The sequence below is a fragment of the Capricornis sumatraensis genome, chromosome 1, assembly GCF_032405125.1.
Source record: "Capricornis sumatraensis isolate serow.1 chromosome 1, serow.2, whole genome shotgun sequence".
In the NCBI taxonomy this organism is placed as follows: Eukaryota; Metazoa; Chordata; class Mammalia; order Artiodactyla; family Bovidae; genus Capricornis; species Capricornis sumatraensis.
The window spans coordinates 6,547,301-6,566,968 of NC_091069.1; the positions used below are offsets into that span (position 1 = coordinate 6,547,301).

Below are 19,668 nucleotides of genomic sequence, written 5' to 3' on the forward strand. Positions count from 1 at the left end.
TAGTAGCACGCCAGGCTCCTCTGTCCATGGGATTTTCCAGGCAAGAATACTAGAGCAGGTAGCCATTCCCTTCTCCAGGGGATCTTCCCAACCCAGGGATCGAATCCATGTTTCTTGTGTCTCCTGCATTGGCAGGTAGATTCTTTACCATCTGAGCCACCCGGGAAGCTATCTACCATATGACCCAACAATTCTACTCCACTCCTAGCTATCAACCCCCCAAAACGAAAACATGTTTCCCAAAGACTTGCATGTGTATGTTTGCAGCAATATTACTCACAACAGCCAAAAATGGAAATCCAAACATTCAAATGTTTTGGTAAATGGCTGAGCATAGGTGATATATTCATACAATGAAAAAGTATTTGTCCATTAAAAGGAATGAATTACTAATACACAGTACAACATGGATGAACCTCAGTAACATAAGTAAAAGAAGCCAGACAAAAGGACCATATACTATGTGATTCCGTTTATATGAAACATCCAGAAAGGGCAAATCTATAGAGACAGAAAGTATATTAGTGGTTGTCTGGGGCTGGAGGTCAGACTAGGAATTAACTGTAAACCAACAAAAGAGATCTTACATGGGTGATGGAAATGTTCTATGGCTGGATTGTGATGATAGTTGCATAACTCAGTAAATTTACCAACAATCACTGAATTGTACATTTACAATGTATGGATTTTAATGTATATAAACCATGCCTTAAAAGTTTCCAAAAGTTAAGGAATCTAAAAAACAAAAGACAAGGAATTTGAGAAGACTAGAAGAATAATGGAAAACGTAACATGGAATGAGAAAACTGAATAAAGAATGAAAGGGGGACTTCTCTGGTGACCTGGTGGTTGAAACTTTGCCTTGCAGTGCAGGGGATGTCGGTTTGATCATGGTTGAGGAACTGAGACTCCATTTGCTTCAACTAAGACCAGAGGCAGCCACATAAGTAAACACATTAAACAAAAAAAAAGATTTATTTTCTAGTTAAAAATTAAAGAATGCACCTGAGAAGGGATGTGTGTGGGGATAGGGCAGAATTAGCCATTGGTTAATGGTTACAGCTACATGGGAATTCACTATACTATTCTGTCTATTTTGGTGTATGGTTGAAATTCTCTCTCTCAATCTCAAGCAAAATAAGACAATCTAACGTTGCTGCTCTGACAGGCTCCCTTCAGGTGAGCACAATTTTCTTGGGCAAAATGTCAGACTGTTTAAGAGAAGAGAAACAAGTACAATACTGATTATGGAACAGGCACCAAGTATTCGAGAAAACAAAGATGAAAAACATTAAGCAATGTAGCTTACTCCTTGGAAGGAAAGTTATGACCAACCTAGATAGCATATTAAAAAGCAGAGACATTACTTTGCCAACAAAGGTCCGTCTAGTCAAGGCTATAGTTTTTCCAGTAACCATGTATGGATGTGAGAGTTGGACTGTGAAGAAAGCTGAGCGCCGAAGAATTGATGCTTTTGAACTGTGGTGTTGGAGAAGACTCTTGAGAGTCCCTTAGACTGCAAGGAGATCCAACCAGTCCATTCTAAAGGAAATCAGTCCTGGGTGTTCTCTGGAAAGAAAGATGCTAAAGCTGAAAGTCCAGTACTCTGGCCACCTCATGTGAAGAGCTGACTCATTGGAAAAGACTCTGATGCTGGGAGGAATTGGGGGCAGGAGGAAAAGGGGACGACGGAGGATGAGATGGCTGGATGGCATCACGGACTCGATGGACGTGAGTCTGAGTGAACTCCGGGAGCTGCTGATGAACAAGGAGGCCTGGCGTGCTGCGATTCACAGGGTCGCAAAGAGTCGGACACGACTGAGCGACTGAACTGAACTGAAGCAATGTAGCACAATGTAGAGAAATCAATCACCAGAATTACACCAACTCAGGTTGCTTCTCCCATTGAGGGTAGTATACTTTTCCTTCTGTATCAACATTGTCGATATCTACCTAATGATGCTGGCCATCTGACATTTTAGTTCTAGACATGCCTAAAGCCAAGACGCATGGTTCAGTGCGTCCATGGTTCAGTATTAGTGTTATTCTCTAATTTATAAGGTACAAAAACTCAGTTACATGATTTCACATAAGGCTCAAGATTCTAGAGTATAAAGTGAAAGAATTTTAGGAGTTCGGCACTTGGAGTCACAGGCCTGGGGACTAAGGCCTATGGATAAGCTTTGGCAGGATTACAAAGCCCTATAAATTCCAAGAAGTTTTGTCTACATTTCTACCTGCATTTTCTGGGAAGAGGTTCGATATCTTTCAGCATATTCTCAAAAGGAGCCAAGACTCACTTCTCTCCCTGCAGTTGACAACCATTTCAATCAGGATATTTATTATTTACAAACAACAGTATGGGTCTAGTCAGGTTTTTTTTTAATCCAGATTCTGTATTTTAAACTACAGTCACAAAATACATTGCTTTGTTAATGTACTGGGTTTTAATAAGACAAACTTTCTCACCGCTGAAACCTTACTCTGCTAAGAATACCTTACAGAATGAAAATAATGTACAAGGCTTTGGGTCACAACGATTTATTTTTCCTGGTCTCATACATTAGCCAGCTAAATCGCCTGGAGGCATGTTTTGAGTTAAAAAGCAGGATAAAAGGGTTCATTCTAGGCCTATCGTAAATTTCTTCCCTAGACACACAATGACAGAAGCGAGGGATAAAAAGGGCCTCTAATCAAAAACATATTTTCATTGCTGGGCTTAAATTTCCGGTAACGGATTTCAAGCGAGATTTGAAATTCCTTCTGGAGATGCTCGCTTTGCTCAGGCCAGAGACCGCCAAGTCCACCAGGGAAACTGAGGCAAAGGTTCCCCGCACCTTCCAACCGCCAGGCACCAGGGGGATGGACGGCAGACGAGCGAAGTCGGGCGCAGAAGTTGGAGATCAAAGGGAGGAGGAAGATCAAGTTGCTCTCGGCAAGGAAGACAGGGAAGCCAACAGGGCTGCAAGCATGGCCCCGAGAGTCCTTCGGGGTTACGCCGCAGTTCAGCCCCTTCCCCTCTTTCTCTTCCTCCCTTTTCCAGACCGACCGAGGACTCCCGCCATTCCCACAGTTCCCAACAGACCCCTCTGGGAGAGAGTCCGCGACTGGGAATAGAGGCGGGAACCCCAATCGCTCATAGACAACCTCCCCACCCCCGCTTCCCCTGGGCCAAAAGTTGCCCCTCAGCATCAGGGAGCGGCCTCGGCCTCTGTCCCCCGCCCTGGTCTTGCAAGGCCCTGGTCGCCCTTACCTTGAGCGCCAGGTGGTGGACGCGGCCCAGGCCGGGCTCGGCCAGCAGCTGCAGCAGCCCCAACAGCGGGAACAGCCGGAGGCCGGCGGCTAGCCGAGGACTGCGGGAGCCCGAGAAGCCGAAGGGCGCCGGGGCAGCCATGTTTGTTCCAGCATCACCAGCTGCTTCCTCTCCCGCCCACTTCCGGGGTTAAAGGGCGGCGGCTGCCGGAAGCGCCTGAAAGGGGGCTCTCTGCGGCCAGCGGCGGGGAGACTGTGGCCTTTTTCCTGGAGTTTGCGGTCTCGGGAGCGGGGCGGGTACACTTCGAGGCTGCTCAGTTGGCCTCTGCTGTGAGGACTTTTCGGTTTAGCCAGAAGAGGTGCCCCCGCAGTAGGTAGCCTGTGGCGGTTGCCATGGTAACAGTCGCCGGGCTGGACCAGCCCCGGCGTTGCCTCCGCCCCCCCGAGCTTTGAAAGCGACCTTGGGCCTGCGCGCCGGCGGCCCACCGAGGGACCTGGCGTTCCTAGGCGGGGAATGCCTCCTGGGTTGATGGGACCGATTGCCCCGAGCAGCCTTCACTCGGTAGAAAAACCAGGTCCGTGGCTTGTCATCAGTCCTTGGGTGGTTTTGTTTTTGTTTTTTGAGGCACTTAACACAAATTTTTGATGAGATGGTTTTAGTAATTTATTGAATCTTTATGAGGTACTTCTTCCCCAGTGGCTCAGCGGTAAAGAATCCACCTGCGGTGCAGGAGACACAGAGACTCTGGTTCCATTCCTGGGTTGGGAAGATCCCCTGGAGGAGGAAATGGCAACTCACTCCAGTGTTCTTGTCTGGGAAATCCTATGGACAGAAAGGAGCCAGTCCATGGGGTCGCAAAAGAATCGGACACAGCTGAGCGACTAAACAAGGACAACGTATCAGGCACTTCGTTAAGCTTTTTGGGTGCATTTTTGCATGTAATCCTTGGAACAGTCTGATGAGATAGGAGGTAGGTGTAAGTATTACCACCCCCACCCGACACGCGCACACACACACACACACTTTACTGGTAAGCAAACTGAAGTTCTGAGAGATTGTCATTTGTTCCAGGTTGAAGTGGGAATCATGTGGAAAATGCTAAATACTGTTATATTGCTTTATGCTATTTCATCCAACCGCTAGAGTATGAATCTCTTAATCCTGTGTGGAAATTTTCCTTGCTTCTAATCTTTCGAATTTGTAGAGAGACCTTTAATGAAAGAATTTGTAGATTGTTCCCTCCAAATCACTATTTTTATCATGGAGTTATAAAAAAGATAATGCTTATTAAAATTACCAATAGACTAGCTAGGTTTATTTAGTTTTTAGGTGTTTTTTTGTTTTGCTTTTTTTTGGCTTGCCACACAATGCATGCTCTTTGTGGGCAATCATTTAAACAAAAGAAAATAAAAACCACAAGGAATCCCCCAATACTGCATGACTATCAGTGTTTTATGACAGAATCAGATTCCTAATGTTTTTAACTGGAACTAGGAACTGAAGTTAACATGCTATATCTAAATGAAAATAAAGTAAATAAAGTGCTGCACTCAGGTTAACAAAAATCAGGAGGGGAAGTAGAGTAGAGGGGTGAGAGTCCCAGATCTTTTAGCTGTGCAGTCTCAGTCAAAGTCATGAATCTGTGAATTCTTGAAAGTGAAAGTGGCTCAGTCAGGTTGTCCCTGGAAGTCTCCAGGCCAAAATACTGGAGTGGGTAGCCTTTCCCTTCTCCAGGGGATCTTCCCAAGCCAGGTCTCCTGCATTACAGGCAGATTCTTTACCAGCTGAACCACAAGGGAAGTCCAAGAATACTGGAGCGGGTAGCCTATCCCTTCTCCAGCAGATCTTCCCGACCCAAGAATCGTACTGGGGTGTCCTGCACTGCTGGCAGGTCAAAAACTAGTACACGTTCTGTCACACCCTCTGTAAGAGCAAAAGTAGGGCACTAAGGTGTAGCCAGGAAGATAGAAAGGCAATGTTTACTCGTTGGTAGTTTAATTTCTTTCTCCAACCTAAGATTTTTAGCCATGTATTATGAATATGTAAACCCACTCCAGTGTTCTTGCCTGGAGAATCCCAGGGACAGGGGAGCCTGGTGGGCTGCCGTCCATGGGGTCGCACAGAGTCGGACACGACTAAAGCGACTTAGCAGCAGCAGGAGCAGCAGCATGAATATGTCATCTTACTTCTTTGAACAAAATTCTCATCTGATCTTACTACACAATTTTACAGATGAAGAAACTTAGAACCATGGAAATCCACAGGGAAATGGATAATGGAAATCCACAAATGAGATAATAGTTAATCTATTTATTAAGCAGTTAAGTTTGCCAAATATTCTGCTAAGTACTTTATATGTTGCTGTTGTTCAGTCAGTAAGTCATGTCCTACACTTTGTGATCCCATGGACTGCAGCACACCAGGCTCCTCTGTCCACCACGGTCTCCCAGAGTTTGCTCAAATTCGTGTCCATTGTGTTAGAGGCTGTCTAACACATCTCACCCTCTACCACACCCTTCTCCTTTTGCCTTCAGTCTTTCCCAGCATCAGGGTCTTTGTGCACACTCTCTCATTTAAGAGCACGAAATCTTTGTACGGTCTGTATTTTTGTTCCTTTCTTAAAGACAAGACTTGGTTAGAAAAATTTATTCAAGGGTGGTCTGATCATTTATAAATGACTCTCATCCAGGCCTTGCCCACAAAGCCTTGCATTTAATCCTTATCCTGCAATTGTTATAAAAAATTAATATCTTATGAGGCCGGAAGCATCCTTAGAAAATCAACAAATCCTTTCACCTTATTAACAGATGTGAAAACAAATCCAAAGAACTCAAAAATGATTTTCTCAGGATCACACAAGGACTTAGGTAATTTAGGGCAAGCATCCAGGACTGAACCTCATCTGCTTTAAAACTGGCTCTGCGCTTCTTGTACTATACCATACACGGCATTCCGATTATTAAAATTTTATTATTTTTAAAAATTCTTTTAAATTTTCAAAAAATAAAATCCCAGAATCTGAGTAGCCAGTATCTTATCAAGTGAAATTCAAGAGAAATGTTCAGAAAGCATTTTAAAAATCAGCAATATGAAAGAACATGGAAGAAATAAAAAATAATTGATACTTTCTTTTAGGGAAGAGGAGAAACCAGACAGTCAACTGATCCTCACATCAGTATCAAACTAGTCAAAAGAAATGGGGATTTTTAAGTGCAGTTTCCTCTTTTTATGGAGGCTTCCTAGGTGGCTCTGTGGTAAAGAATCCGCCTGCCAGTGCAGGAGATGCAGATTTGATACCTGGGTTGGGAAGATCCCCTGGAGGAGGAAATGGCAAACCACTCTAGTATTCTTGCCTGGAGAATCCCACAAACAGAGGAGCCGGGTGGGCTACAGTCCATAAGGTCACAAAGAGTCAGATACAACTAAGCACGCACGCACTTCATTTTTAAAGGCAATCGGCAATGTTTTGGAGCGTTACTGTATACTTTTTAAAGTGAGGTACCATTTTTGAGAATCTCTGGTTTTAAATTTGAAAATAATAGGCTTCTAAAAATGGATTGATCAGGAAGAATCTTAATTTTATATTAGAATAACTCGTTTATAAAATAGGAGACCTTTGTCTTTTAGTCTCTGGAAAACAATTTACAAGGGCTCAAAGCTGGGTTTTTATACCTTGCTCCTTTTCACTTGGGAATTATTATGTGACTTTCACAGGTTCACATACCAGTGGCATCTGTTCAGAAGTTTATGAGAAGTAGCTTCTTCAGGTATTTGAGAACTATATTGTGCCGGTCATTAGTTTGGAACTGAGAGATTTGAGCAAACTCCAAGAGTTGGTGAAGGACAGAGAAGCCTGGCATGCTGCAGTCCATGGGGTCGAAGTCAGATGCAACTTAGCAACTGAACAACAAAAGAAAGGGAACACAAATTACAAAGACTTAAAAGTGAAGTATGCTTTTGAACTGTGGTGTTGGAGAAGACTCTTGAGAGTCCCTTGGACAGCAAGGAGATCCAACCAGTCTATCCTAAAGGAAATCAGTCTTGAATATTCATTGGAAGGACTGATGCTGAAATTGAAACTCCAATACTTTGGCCACCTGATTCGAAGAGCTGACTCGTTTGAAAAGACCCTGATGCTGGGAAAGATTGAAGGCGGGAGGAGAAGGAGACGACAGAGGATGAGATGTTTGGATGGCATCACCGACTCAATGGACATGAGTTTGAATAAACTTCAGGAGATGGTGATGGATAGGGAGGCCTGGCGTGCAGTCCATGGGGTTGCAAAGAGTTGGACACGGCTGAGCAACTGGACTAAACTGAAAGTAAAGGGTTTTTTAGATAGTTACTTCTCAAATTCTGTGAAAATGCTGTCTTGGCAATTTTACTTAGGCACATGATTTCAGACTTTCAAGAGCAGGTTATTTGCATAATCATGATACTGTAACTGGGAATAGACCTATTGAGTAACAGAATGAGTTAGGCTTGCCTCTCCCTGGCCACATTTTCAAAGGGGCATTAAACTTTAAGCTACTGACTGAAAAAGCCTTGAGGGGCTAGAAAGACTATATCCTAAACCTGGCTTTCAGCCTTACCCTCTTAGTCAGGTGGGTCTTATTTTTCTGTTTTCTGTAACATTGCAAGAACTACTGAAGTTTGCCACTAGTAGCAGAATTTGGAGTTTGAATCTAGTGTGATTAATAATGTTTGACATCAGTTTAGAAATTTCCAGAGATATTTAATGTAATTATGGGGTTAATATTCTCTAGTTATGATTATTGCTTGTCTTCCTTATTGAAAGAGATGACATTTCGGATCAAAATTCTGTATAAACACAGTACAGGGAACCAGAGGTCAAACTAGAACTTGGCAATATATTCACAAGTCAAATGTCACTTTCATTCTTTGACTTGAAATGTCATTTCTTGGGGCTTGGGGAATGCCCACAGACTCTCCTTGCAGAGTCATCTTCTTGGAAAAGCTAGCCCCTGACACATCTTAAATCCTGCAGGTTGGAGAAAAACTTCAATCCACTTCTCAATTTGGTGGCATAGTGTGTAACTTACTCAGCCACAGACAACTGGTTTTTCCTGATTTTATGCACATCTTTATAGACCTTAAGGGGAATTCCATTATTGAGTACAAAAATTGGTTGCAGTCTTAAGATTCTACTCACGACAGAGTTCTCCTTTTATCCCACTCCAACTTTTTCCACTCCACTGCTTTCTTGGGTCCTTAGTAAGTAGTTTGAATGCTAAACAAATGGAGAATTTTAAGCTGGAAACTGATGGAAGCTATTTTAAAGGAAAAAAAAGAAATCCTGAGAATTTCTTTAAGAAGAGTACTTCAGTGATAGACAACCAATCAATGGTAGTTCAGACAATCTGTTTTGCCACATCAGAAGTGCTTAAAGGATTGCTTTCCTTGATAGAGGAAGTAAAAATCCTCCAAAAAATAAGAGGAAAAATAGGGAACCAATACTTGTGCCCCCATGTGCTAAGCATTTTATATGTGTTCTTTCTTTTCATCTTTGCAGTAACTTTTGGAGCAAAGCATTATGTCCATTTTATGGAGGAGGAAACTGAGGCCTAGAGAAGGGAAATAATTCAACCAAAGCTCTAGAGCTTTCTGTGCGGGGCTATCCACTCTGTGCTCACTCTGTGCTCACCGCCAGCTCCCTTTCAGCCTCACAACAAACTTGGAGGTCCGTGTTTTAAGTGAAGTTCTGAGAGTTTAAGTCACTTGTCTAAGGCCACATACCTAATAAGTAGTGGAACAGTAGGATCCCAATGGAACAATTACAAAACCACTTAGTGTATTAAAAAGCCGAGTGATCACTTTGCTGACAAAGGTCCATATAGTCAAAGCTGTGATTTTTCCAGTAGTCATGTACGGATGTGAAAGTTGGACCAGAAAGAAGGTTGGGCACCAAAGAATTGATGCTTTTAAACTGTCGTGCTGAAGATCTTGAGAGACCCTTGGACAGCAAGAAGATCAAACCACTCAATCCTAAAGGAAATCAACCCTGAACATTCATTGGAAAGACTAATGCTGAAGCTCCAATACTTTTCCAACTCATTGGAAAAGACCTTGATGCTGGGAAAGATTGAGGGAGGAGGAGAAAGGGGCAACAGAGGGTGAGATGGCATCATTGACTCAATGGATGTTATCATCAACTCAATGGACATGAGTTTGATAATATCCTGGGAGATAGTCAAGGACAGGGAAGCCTGGCGTGCTGCAGTCCATGGGATCGCAAAGAGTTGGACATGACTTAGTAACTGAAGAACAGGAAGCCTTTTAAATAGATTAGATAGTGATATCTCTACATCTAAGCCCCTGAATTCGATGTTTATACTAGCAAGACGAATTGGAGTTGCTGAAAGACTCTATTAAAATTGTTTACCTCTAACTCCATGGCAACTATACAGGGTCTATATTTTCTAGATACCTTGTTTTAGTGCTAATAATATCCGTGTGATCAGATTATTCAGTGGAAATTTATGTAGTTGCCTGCCAAGATCATAACTTTGTAAATCAGTATTCTCCACATATTCCTAAAAGGTGAAACAGGTGTATATAGCCCAAACCGATCCCCTAGGTAATTTAGAGTCCCTTAAGAGCAAGGAGATCCAACCAATCCATGCTAAAGGAAATCAGTCCTGAATATTCATTGGAAGGACTGATGCTGAAGCTGAAACTCCAATATTTTGGCCACCTGATGCAAAGACCTGACTCATTGGAACAGACTCTGATGCTGGGAAAGATTGAAGGCAGGAGGAGAAGGGGACAACAGAGGATGAGATGGTTAGGTGGCATCACCGACTCAATGGACATGAGTTTGAGTAAACTCTGGGAGTTGGTGATGGACAGAGAGGCCTGGCATGCTGCAGTCCATGGGGCTGCAAGGAATCGGACACGACTGCAGGACTGAACTGAACTGAACTGAGGTCGTTTCGGTATTTACATAGATGGGGTTTACAATTGTTTAGGCATTAAATCATGTCCGGCTCTCCAGCAGCCCCATGGACTGTAGCCCTCCCAGGCTCCTCTGTCCATGGGATTTTCCAGGCAAGAATACTGGAATGGGTTGCCATTTCCTCCAGGGGATCTTCCTGACCCAGGGATCAAACCTCCGTCTCCTGCATTGGCAGATGGATTCTTTACTACGGAGCCAGTGGGGAAGCCACAGGATTTACAATACCTCTTGTGAAAACTGATTCCTAAGCAGGTCAGTCACAGTAACTTATTAATAGAAGTTCTTCTCTTAAACTCACTCCCTTTTACTATAAGGGAAACTGAAATGGATTTAGTTCCTCCTAAAAAATACTGTGCTGTATTTAATCTTTTTCTTTGCTAGCTTATTTCTTTTTATGCTGAATCCTGTTTATTTCCATTGCTTTAAAATCAGTGGTGACTTTTTCTTTTATTTATTGGCGATTCTGATACCTTCAACCCTTTTTTTCAGTTACCACCAGACTTAATGAAGTTAAAGGTATTTGCAGTGTGGTCTAATTAACTCAGTTCCATACAGTACTGCTGCTGTGGCTTAATGGGTTCCTATAACTGTTTCCTGCTTACTCATCTTAAAAGGTTTCCTTTTAATGTGGTCTCGCTCTCTCTCTCTTTCTGCTGTCTCTTGCTCTTTGCCCCCCCTTTCTCTTCTTTAGAGCTGCAGGTTGTTTTTCCTCCTGATTAGCATCTTTTCACAAGTCACTGTTTTTGATAAGTCTTCTAGAAGGCAGCAAGATTAGATCACTGTATTTGAAAAAATAGTAAATCTTGGCAGGAAGAAATTGAGGTGATTTGTGAGGCAGGGTCCTGTTAGATTACCTGCATTTCACTCAGCATTTCCAAATAGCAAACTGAACTGTGCAATATTGATTGAGTTTCTGACCCCTCCAACTCACTCAAGCTATTAATGAATGTACCTTGGGAGGTAAGTGGCTGGCTGTTCTGATGGTTACAGGTCTAGCAGGATTGGAGTTCAGAGTTTCCAGACCGGGTAACTGAGAACAAAATATTTAAAACACACACTAACAACAAGCTGGTGGAAGGAACTCCTTACTGGAAAAAGACAGACCAAAACAGGTTTGACAGTTTAAATTTATTGTAATCCTGTCCAACAAAGGAAGTAGACTTGGTTTATCTGCAAGAGTAGAACACCACCCTTGCCCCACCCTCTCTTGGAGAAGAATGATAAGCTGGTTGAGGCTGGGTGTAGTGGGATTAGAGAGACAGGCAGCTGAAACACTTCTTAAATGGGGCCCATTTTAGGAGTTCACAGATAGTCAGAAAAGTGAGTAGGATTAGCTGAGGAAGAAAGAAAAGTTCGGGGAGAAAGGGCCTAGTGAATCAGAGGAAGGAGCTGGAACCCAAACAGTTCTCCAGTTCCAATCATGGAATCAGGCAGGCTTCCCTGGTGGCTCAGACAGTGAAGAATCCGCCTGCAATGCAGAAGACCCCAATGGGTCCCTGGGGTGGGGAAGATCCCCCGGAGAAGGAAATGGCAACCCACTCCAGTATTCTTGCCTGGAGAATTCCACGGACAAAGGAACCTGGTGGGCTACAGTCCATGGGGTCGCAAAGAGTGGGACACGACTGAGCGACGCACACACACACAATCCTGGAATGTTATTTGTGTATACTCTGGGAGTGCAGGGGAAAAGGAGTCCGGATCTACTTAAAAATTAGTTATCAGTTTACCAACCACTGGCCGGGTAACAAACAGGTGGTCATCTCCTTTCGCTGAGCTGGGTAGTTACTGCCTCCCTTTGGCGGGAGGTGGGGGAGAAGGCTCTGAGCTTCTACAGAGATGGAGGCCTTGTCCTAGGCCACCCATCTAGTGAGTACGGGTGGCGGGACTGGAACCAGAAACCCCTGTCTGTGGACCCAGAGCCTTTGCTTTTTTCACCCACTACGCGGCAACGTGATTTCAACGTCTGAGAGTTTCTTGGCCGAACAAGTCGGAAATCACCGGTTTCAGAGATTAGAAATCACCGGTTGTGCGCCCCTGGACTCTTTTCCCCAGCCACTCTGCTAGGTCGCTCTCGGCCTCTGAGTCCTGTGTGTAGTATGCAGACAGCACTGCACCTGGCCCCACGCCAATCGGCGCAAGGCTGTGAAAGCCCCCCGGGCCTCCAAGGCTTCCCGGGCGGTGGAGGAAAAGACCCGCTCGAGCTAGCTCTGATGGCTGAGCAACGAAAAGCATGGTCCTTAAATTCAAAGCAGCGCTCGGCGCAGGGGAGCAACCTCAGGCCTCGGCAGAGCCCCCGTAATAACAGGGGCCGGCTCCGTTCGGAGGCGAGTGGCTTGTCCCTAAGAGCAGAGACTGTGGCTGCTAATAAGTAATTAAAAAAAAAACAAAACACGGCAGCGGGGAGGCCGGCGGCTCCAGGTTCCACCAGAGGCCCCTGCCTTCTGCAAGTCCTTCCGGACCCCCGGGCCACGCGGGCGGGGGGCGCCCGAGGGGAGGTTGGGCCGGGGGCGGGGCGCGCGCGTGCGCGAGCTGTCAGGCCGGCCCCGCCCCCGGCGCGCGGCCCCGCCCCGCCCCTTCCCCGCCCCTCGCTCTCGGGTGTGGGGCGGGCGGGCGCTGCGGCGACCGCCGCTGTTGCTTCCTCGGGCCATTTTGCCGAGGAGCGACCGGGGAGGAGGAGCGCCGCGGAGACCCTAGGCGAGGAGCGGCGAGCCGGAGGAGGCGGCGGCCGCACGGGGCACGGACTTTCCGCGATCGCGGGGATCTCCCGGGGAGACGGGATCGCTGGGGAGGGGGACCGGAGAGCCGCGCCCCGCCGCGCGGCGCGCCCCTTCCCGCCCCCTGCACCATGAGCTGGGGCATCGAGCTCTGGGTGAGTGAGGGGCCGGGCCCGCGAGGATGCAGGGAGGTGGGGGAAAGGTGCCTGGTGCGCCTGGGCTGGGGGACGCGGGCCGGGCTGCCCCCGGTGGACGAGATCGCGCGCCGGTTGGAGGTCTCTGCGGCCCTGGCGGGAGGCGCAGGTCCGAGTGCTTCTCGTTGGCCTCGGCTTGAGCGGGAGGTGCGCGCCAGATTCGCCCTTCTGAGGTGAGGGGGGGCTGGTGTGAACCGCTCCCCGCTCCGGCGGCCAGAGCAGGGGCCGCTGGTGGGGGTCCCCTCCACAGCCCGAGCGCGGCGCGCGGATCTGGGTCCCCGCACCTCCTGATCAGAGGCGCGGGCGGGACCCCCCCTCTCTTCAGCGCGGCGGGCCGACTCAATGGGGGCGTGGAAGGCCGGGGATGTTTAGGGCTGCGTTAGGTATTCGGCGTCCAGACCCGCGGAGGACCCGCTGTGTCTCCAAGGAGGTGCGGGTGGTTCGGGCGCTCTCCCGGGGGGCGGGGCGGCCCTGGCGGGGCCGGGTCCCAGGGCTTGGGTTTGGGGGTGCAGGGGTGAGTGAGAACTGGTGTCTTCCCTCTAGTGGCGAGGACGTTTGCCCTGTGGTGGTTTGGGGTGCGCTTGTGATTCTCCCAGGGGCAACTCAGATCTTGGATTTGATGTGGGGATTGCGGCGTTCGGCCTGGAGGGGAGAGTAGTAGGAGTTAGAGGGACGCCTTGTGTTGCCTCCTGCGGGAACAGGCATTAGCGGGGTCAGTTTTGTATTTTTTAACCGCTGGGAGGAAAGAGTCTGAAATGCGGTAGGGAGCGCCCCGCCGGGATGTTTAACCCGGGGCGCGGATGGATAAACAAGCGGCGTGGTGTCTGCAAGCTCCTCTCTCCCCGGACCCGGATGCCAAGGCGGTGCACTGGCGGTCCTGGGGAGGAGAGGCTGTGGCTTGGGGACTGGGGCTTGTTTTCCTCTGGATTCCTTGCTTCCTCTGGATTCCTAAGGAGATCTCTGGGCAAGCGATGGGCAGAGCGGAGTGCAGAGGAAGAAGGAGATGAAATCTCAGTTATTGCACCGAGACGTCCTCAAGATGAGCTATTTCCCAGGAGGAACTCGAAAGTGCCTCCTTTCGGAATTCCATTTGTAAAGGGTGTGGAGAAGAAAGTGTGGGGTGGTGGTTGCTATCTGAGTGGAGGCCAAGAAATCTCACGTCAAAATAAAAGGTTAGAGCAGCTATAGAAACAGCGCATCCTCCCTTAATTAATTTTTTTTTGCTTTAATTGTTTTTACATAACCACTTCTTAGGCTCAGAAGCAGCTACTGTTATTGATACCAAAATTCTGAAGGCAGTAGTTCCCTTAAATGAGAATTCATTTTGTAAACATCCCCTGTCTAAAAGGATCTCAACTTTTCGACTGATGTTTGCAAATATTCATTCTTAAAGTAGCAGATGGTCCTAAGTATTTATACACAGCCAATTAGGCAGAGTCTACCATTTTCAGTGTTGGATTTCTTTCCTCTTCTATTCCCTCTGCACTCCCTTTGCCTCTTTTTACCCTATCTGGGGGAACTAATCAGAATAAGTTTTTATCAACAGAATAGAAATTTTGGCACAATTTTTATTTTCGCTTGTTCAAACAAGAGAAAGGGTTTATTGGGAGGGTGGAATACACTATATTTCCAAGTGAAATGGGCTGTAGTTTAGGGATTGAACACCATGGTGGCCATTTCATGGTGATGTTAGTGAATGTTACAGAAGATGATCCAGAAAGGGATGGGCGGTGGGATGATAGCAGTTATGAGAAAACACCAGATAAGTCAGCCTCAATCTCCTGTGTTATTCTGTACACTTCTTTCAGCCGGTAGAGGGTGGAAAGGAAGGCAAAGGCAAGTTGTTGAAAATCAGTAGCAACTGGAATATATACAAGTAAAAGGAAACCTTAGATTTGCTTCAAAAGAGTTCGGGGTGATAGTGGATGGGAATGTGAATGAAATGAAATTGCGCAGGAGCGAGTCACTGCTAACCTGGGTGATGGGTGCAGGAAGGCTCCTTACCAGGTTTTCTACTCTCTAGGATTGAAATTTCCTACAGTGAAAAGAATTGGAAAAGATTTTTAAGGGAGAAGGTGTGTAAACTACTTGAAATTTTTTCTCATTTCTTAAGGTTTACGAGAAAGAACTAGTTATCTGTTGTCTCTAGGAAGGACCTGTCCATGAAGAGTTAAAAAAAAAAAAAAAGAAAAAAGCATTCTACTAGAGTATCACCCTTTGCCCTTGAGTGGTTTAGAGGTTAATAGAGGGAAAAGAATGGAACTTGTAATTTGTACTAAGAGAAGTGCAAATTCTGAGTTTAAATTCCAAGAAGCATAAGGGACCAAAAATGTCTGTTTTCAGTTGCCTCATTTCATTAAAGTTTGAGATTAAAAAAGAAAATTTAAAAAAACAAAAAGAAGAAAAATGGGAGATTAAAAAATTTTCAGATTAAAATTCTGAAAAACGACCTCCAGTTCTCTGGTGGTGAGAGACTCTGTGGTGTGGTGCACCGGGCCGCCTGGCAGAGCCCTGATTGAGGGTTTTCCTTGACTGGTGGCTGAGGGATTTTGCACAGGGGTAATGAGATAATGACGGGGCACTCAAGCCTAACTTGGCAGAACGATGCTTCTAGATGGAGAGAGATGGAACTCTGGTTTGGATGGCCATGAGTTCTTTGCGACAGGTCTTTGCAGCTTTCACAGACCTTCACAAACGCCATCAGGTTTTACACGTCGACACTAGTCAACGTCCCTATAAGCTTTTCGAAAGGACGTGTTTCTAACGTGCACTCTACATTAAAGTTCTGTTCTTAGCCACATCCTGCTGTGTAGACAGTAAAACTGTTCTCTTCTCTTTTTTCTTTTAACCTCTTCATCGGCATAAATTTTGATACTCCTGATAGTGAGAAATCAGGAAACGTCAGGAAGTTCTCATGCAATCATAAAAATGAACTCAAAACCCATAATTTGTGATAACTTTACTAGATTGTGTGAAAATTGGGGCTTTCTATTTTATACCAGTAGGTCATAACAAAGTATAAAATGGATGATTTGAAGTGATGGGGTCATTACAGAGTATCGAGCAGATGGGAACAGAATGTGCAAAAGAGTGGATACATCAGTTTATGTATGTGTGACTGATTCACTTTGCTGCACAGCAGGCACTGACACAATATTGTAAATCACCTATACTCCAATAAAAATTAATGTAAAAATTAAAAAATAAAGTGATTAGGATATAATAAAATATTTCTGTACATCTCTTCCTAATTTGCATTTTAGGAATTTTTAACTCTTTTTTATTGAACAGCTATTGTGTGTAAGACTGATAGGAGCCTGCTGTTTCACTTTATATACTTTGAAGGGAATCTGCCCATTTCAGAGAAAGCATGTAAAATTGGGTTTAACTCTAGCCTGCAACCTCAAAGTCAAAAAAGAGATTTGTTTCTAAGATTAACCAAAATGCATTTACTCAAGACTGTGTTTAAAAGGTCATGTTAAGAGGCTATCTAGTTTGTACTGACCTGTTCAAGTTCTCTCTGGTCACTGGAGAAATGGCAAAGCGAGAATTTCTTTTGAGTTTGTTTGGGTTTTGTATCTGCGTATTAAAAAGAAGTAAGGCATTATTGAAGTGTCAGCTCAACTTTTTATAAGCTTGATCATTAATGTGAAGTAAAAATAAATCCATTGGAAATTTTAACCTGCCTTGTAATGGTCTACTCTTTGTGGCTAATAAATTACTAAGTGATATAATGTACTTTTATCTCCTAGTGTCCTCTCTGCTATCTTTATTTCTTTCTTTTGATGCTAATAAGAAATGGAATAGCCCAAAATAATAACAAGAAAGCACAGACCCAACTAATACATATTGGTTAACATATTACTATGTTAAGCCACCTGTGTTGATGGTACTTAATCTTTTTAAAAACCTGTTGTTTTTAGGACAGTGCCAGACATATAATGCTTTCCACAATTTGTTGGCTATAGTGACATTGATTGTGGTGTTCACTTTTAAGAGGCAGCAGTGAAAGTTGTTGACCAACTGGATCAGCAACAATGCCTGCCTCACAGTAGTAGTTCAAGAAATAACTTATTGAATAAATGAATGAATCCTTTTTTTTCCCTCTTGTTTTAACATTTGCTGTGTTTTTTTTTTTTTTTTAATATTTACTTATTTTTTATTTGGCTGTGCTGGATCTCAGTTGCAGCATGCAGGATCTAGTTCCCTGACCAGGGGTCGAACTCCCTGCATTGGGAGTGTGGAGTCTTAACCTCTGGACCACCAGGGAAGTCCCAACATTTGCGGTTTTAAAGTAATGGCAGGGTAGTTTTAATGCCTTTCTTTGCTTTGGCAGTGTAAAGATTAAAAAAAAAAAAAAAATCCAGGCACCTTTTTGTAAAAAGTAGACTATTTTAAAAAATTTTAATATATTTTGCTTATTTATTTTGCTGCGCCAGGTCTTAGTTGCAGCTTGCACTCTTAATTACAGCATTTGGGATCTAATTCCCTGACCAGGGATGAACTGGGGACCCCTGCATTGGGAGCTTGAAGTCTTAGACACTAGACCACCAGGGGAATCCCAACAGACTTACTTTTTAGAGCAGTTTTAGTTTCACAGCAAAAATGAGCAGAAGGTCCAGAGATTCCTCATACACTCCTTCCACACAAACACAGTTTAGGCCCTTTTCTGTTTTTTGGCCACCCCGGAGACCTGTGTGCGGAAGCGTGCGTGCATGCTAAGTCGAGTCTCTTGGATGCTATGGACTGTAGCCTGCCAGGCTCCTCTGTCCATGGGATTCTCCAGGCAAGAACCCCTGGAGGAGGGCCTGCGGAAGCATGGAGTCTTAAGCCCTGGACCTCCAGGGAAGTCCCTCTACACATTTTTTTTTTACATTTAAAGTAGAGCTTGAAAAGCTGTCTCCTTTCTGTTGTTCATGCGGCTGATACCTGATGCATATGTGTGTGTTTATATGAGAACACTGTGTGTGTGTGTGTGTGTGTCGCGCGTGCACACACACGCGCGCGCCTGTGCGTGCTAAGTCACTCATTCTTATCCAACTCTTTCTGACCCTATGGACTGTACACCAGGCTCCTCTGTCCACGGGATTCTCCAGGCAAGGATACTTGAGTGGGTTGCCCTTCCCACCTCCAGGGGATCTTCCCAGCCCAGGGATGGAACCCCCATCTCTTGCATCTCCTACATTGGCAGGCAGATTCTCTATCACTGCACCTCCTGGGAAACCCATAAGAACACTTTGTAGTGTGTTAAAATTTTAAACTAGACAATACTGATTCTTTTTTTAACATTGGCGTCATTAACTAGTTGCAGGATTTGGAGAATTATTACCTTTTCTCACTGCCCAGTACTCAATGGAGCAGAGTACTAACAACATTTCATAGCTGTCCTCCAGCTCTTTTCTTCTTTAACCCTTCAGAGGTTTCTTTTTGGGATAAACACGGCAAGACTGACATGGGAGACATCAATCCTGGAACTAGGGTGAGCAAAACCACCTCAAAAGACAGACCAAAAAAAAAAAAAAAAAATCAAGTGTAGTTCTGTCAACGCCACCTTTCCATTAAAACAGGGTTTGCACCGTCTTCTCTGGATAGTAGACTTTTTTAAAAATATTAATTTATTTTTTATCTTTATGTTCTGTAATCGAAGTATAGTTGATTTATAATGTTTCAGGTGTATAGCAAAGTGATCCAGTCATGTATATATATTTCAGCTTCTTTCCAGTATTGATTATTACACAATATTGAATGTAGTTCGTACAGTAGGTCCTTGTTGTTTATCTATTTTATATATAGTAGTTTCTATCTGCAACTCTCAAACTCCTAATTTATCCCTCTGCTGACTCAATGGACATGAGTTTGAGCAAACTCCTTGAGACAGTGAAAGCTAGGGAAGCCTGGAGTGCTGTAGTCCACGGGGTCGCAAAGAGTCAGACGTGATTTAGCAACTGAACAACCTTCTCCTTTGGTCACCAGAGGCTTGTTTTCTATGTCTCCGAGTCTATTTCTGTTTTTCTTTTTTTCTGCCACACTGCTCAAGGCATGCATAATCTTAGTTCCCTGACCAGGGACGTACCTGGAACCATAGTATTGAACGCTCCGAGTCCTAGCCACTGGGCTGTTAGGGAAGCCCCAGTCTATTTCTGTCTTGTAAGGAAGTTCCTTTGTGTCATTTTTTAAAAATTCCACTTATAAGTAATATGATATTTGTCTCTCTGGTTCAGTTCAGTCGCTCAGTTGTGTCCAACTCTTTGCGACCCCGTGAATCGCAGCACGCCAGGCCTCCCTGTCCATCACCAACTCTCTGGTTAGTAGATGTTAAACAGAACATGGGAGATCTGGTGATTTTGTGGTTGACGTTTACCCATCAGTTCGTTGCTTTCACCTTATACTCAGATATCATCCTGAACATGCAGTTCGGGTAGGTAAAGCTGTATTTCAAGCACTGTCAGGGGTTCTGCGTGTGCTTACTGTGACTGCATTAGAACTCTTGCTTTACGTTGGTGCGACATGGAAAGTGCCTCTTTGAAGGAC

At 44.9% G+C, this 19,668-nt stretch overlaps 2 protein-coding genes across 7 annotated transcripts in view; one reads left to right on the forward strand and one right to left on the reverse strand.

Annotated features, from left to right (window-relative positions):
• The window catches only part of GPR107 (G protein-coupled receptor 107), a 54,279-nt gene extending 50,885 nt beyond the window's left edge, over positions 1–3,394 (reverse strand). For both annotated transcript variants that reach the window (XM_068971513.1, XM_068971508.1), the window contains exon 1: positions 3,254–3,394. In XM_068971513.1, coding sequence (XP_068827614.1) covers positions 3,254–3,394 — 141 coding nt within the window. The remainder of the gene's footprint in view (positions 1–3,253) is intronic.
• Positions 3,395–12,926: 9,532 nt separating this feature from the next.
• The window catches only part of FNBP1 (formin binding protein 1), a 134,476-nt gene continuing 127,734 nt past the window's right edge, over positions 12,927–19,668 (forward strand). For all 5 annotated transcript variants that reach the window (XM_068988777.1, XM_068988775.1, XM_068988781.1 and 2 more), the window contains exon 1: positions 12,927–13,098. In XM_068988777.1, coding sequence (XP_068844878.1) covers positions 13,075–13,098 — 24 coding nt within the window. In that variant the 5' untranslated portion in view covers positions 12,927–13,074. The remainder of the gene's footprint in view (positions 13,099–19,668) is intronic.